This window comes from Myripristis murdjan, chromosome 9 (assembly GCF_902150065.1).
Source record: "Myripristis murdjan chromosome 9, fMyrMur1.1, whole genome shotgun sequence".
NCBI lineage: Eukaryota > Metazoa > Chordata > Actinopteri > Holocentriformes > Holocentridae > Myripristis > Myripristis murdjan.
The window spans coordinates 35,151,529-35,154,028 of NC_043988.1; the positions used below are offsets into that span (position 1 = coordinate 35,151,529).

General features: G+C 39.0%; 1 protein-coding gene across 1 annotated transcript in view; it reads right to left on the minus strand.

The window, feature by feature from the left end:
- The window catches only part of lox (lysyl oxidase), a 10,747-nt gene that overhangs the window by 2,850 nt on the left and 5,397 nt on the right, over positions 1 to 2,500 (minus strand). The window contains exons 3-4 of the mRNA XM_030059722.1: positions 1,754 to 1,885; positions 1,481 to 1,637 (exon numbers count right to left, since the gene is read on the minus strand). Coding sequence (XP_029915582.1) covers positions 1,481 to 1,637; positions 1,754 to 1,885 — 289 coding nt within the window. The remainder of the gene's footprint in view (positions 1 to 1,480; positions 1,638 to 1,753; positions 1,886 to 2,500) is intronic.

Here is a 2,500-nt window from a genome sequence, read left to right on the forward strand (position 1 = left end):
ATTTTAGTGTATATTTTTAGTGAATATATTATAGAGTATATATTAGTGTATATTTTTAGTGTATATATTATAGAGTATATATTTTAGTGTATATATTATAGAGTATATATTTTAGTGTATATATTTTAGTGTATATATTATAGAGTATATATTTTAGTGTATATTTTTAGTGTATATATTATAGAGTATATATTTAGGTGTATATATTATAGAGTATATTATAGTGTATATATTTTAGTTTATATTTTTAGTGTATATTTTTAGTGTATATATTATAGAGTATATATTTTAGTGTATATATTATAGAGTGTATATTTTTAGTGTATATATTTTAGTGTATATATTTTAGTGTATATATTATAGAGTATATATTATAGTGTATATATTTTAGTGTATATTTTTAGTGTATATATTATAGAGTATATATTTTAGTGTATATTTTTAGTGTATATATTATAGAGTATATATTTTAGTTTATATATTATAGAATATAGAGTATATATTTTAGTGTATATTTTAGTGTATATATTTTAGTGTATATTTTTAGTGTATATATTATAGAGTATATATTTTAGTGTATATATTATAGAGTATATATTTTAGTGTATATTTTTAGTGTATATATTATAGAGTATATATTGTAGTGTCTATATTATAGTGTATATATTATAGAGTATATATTTTAGTGTCTATATTATAGTGTATATATTTTAGTGTATATATTATAGAGTATATATCATAGAGTATATATTTTAGTGTATATATTATAGAATATATATTTTAGTGTATATATTATAGAGTATATATGTTAGTGTATATATTATAGAGTATATATTATAGTGTATATATTTTAGTGTATATTTTTAGTGTATAGCTGTGTAGCTGATAAAATCTGCAATAACACAAGTTTATCACTTAAGTTTGAGTTTTGTCTGAGATCGCCTGACACCTGACCTCAGGTGTGTGCAGAGGAGGAAGTACCTCACCTCACTTCCTCTCGTTACTGTAATTGAGCAGCTTCTCTGTGTACTTTGTGTACTTTGAAAGTATTTTTTTGAAGTCACTAATTTTTTACTTTTCCTTCAGCCTTCCTTCATCCTTCACTACATTTTAAATCAGATCCATCACAGAGAACACATGATCAGTGACAGACTGTGGAACCTTTCACAATAAAAGCCCAGTCAGCCAAGACGAGAGGAGGAACGTTTTTCCACATTTCACAATAAAAGCTGCACCAGGAAAAACTGCAGCGAGGACCATTTAGACTCAACTGGGAGAAAAAGGCTGAATAAGTGTGGATGATGAGAACCTAGACTCAACCGTCATGCGCTTATTCCACATGTGTCAGTTGAGTCTACACGGTCCTCACTTCAGTTTAGCGTAATGCCCCTTTAAAAGAATGTCGTTTGCAGTGTGACGCAGCTTGTAGTCCCCTTACCACCACTGTGTGTGTGTGTGTGTGTGTGTGTGTGTGAGCCACCTGTGTGTGTGAGGTGCAGGCGTAGCGGCGGTAGTATCCCGGGTCGCAGGACGTGTCCTCCAGGCAGAAGCTGGCCTTGTGTCCCTCGGCCACGCGGGACTGCGTCCTGGAGTCCAGCAGCTCGTACAGGCTGAACTGGTCCATGCTGTGGAAGTGACTGAGCACACACACACACACACACACACACACACAGTGAGTACATGGTCTGAAGAGCAGCGTGTTAGCGAGCGGCGGGCTGACGTGTGTGTGTGTGTGTGTGTGTGTGTGACGTACTGGTGGCAGCTGTGCCACTCCCAGGCGTAGCGAGGTCGGCTGGGCAGGAAGTCGGCGGTTCCCTGGTTCTTCACCCTCTGAGGGAACCGCAGCAGAACCCGAGTGTCATAATCCTGAGAGTAACGAGAGGAACTGAGGAGGAAAGGAGAGGAGACAAGGGGAGGAGACAAGGAGAGGAGACAAGGGGAGGAGACAAGGGGAGGAGACAAGGAGAGGAGACAAGGAGAGGAGGAAAGGAGAGGAGGCAAAGGAGGAGACAAGGAGAGGAGACAAGGAGACAAGGGGAGGAGACAAGGGGAGGAGACAAGGAGAGGAGACAAGGAGAGGAGACAAGGAGAGGAGGCAAAAGAGGAGACAAGGAGAGGAGACAAGGAGAGGAGGCAAAAGAGGAGACAAGAAGAGGAGACAAGGAGAGGAGACAAGGAGACAAGGAGAGGAGACAAGGGGAGGAGACAAGGGGAGGATACAAGGAGAGGAGACAAGGAGAGGAGGCAAAGGAGGAGACAAGGAGAGGAGACAAGGAGACAAGGAGAGGAGACAAGGGGAGGAGACAAGGAGAGGAGGCAATGGGAGGAGACAAGGAGAGGAGACAAGGAGAGGAGAAGGTGAGGAGACAAGGAGAGGAGGCAAGGAGAGGAGACAAGGAGAGGAGAAAAGGGGAGGAGACAAGGGGAGGAGACAAGGAGAGGAGACAAGGAGAGGAGACAAGGAAAAATTTATAGAGGAGACAAGGAGAGGAGAAGAGGG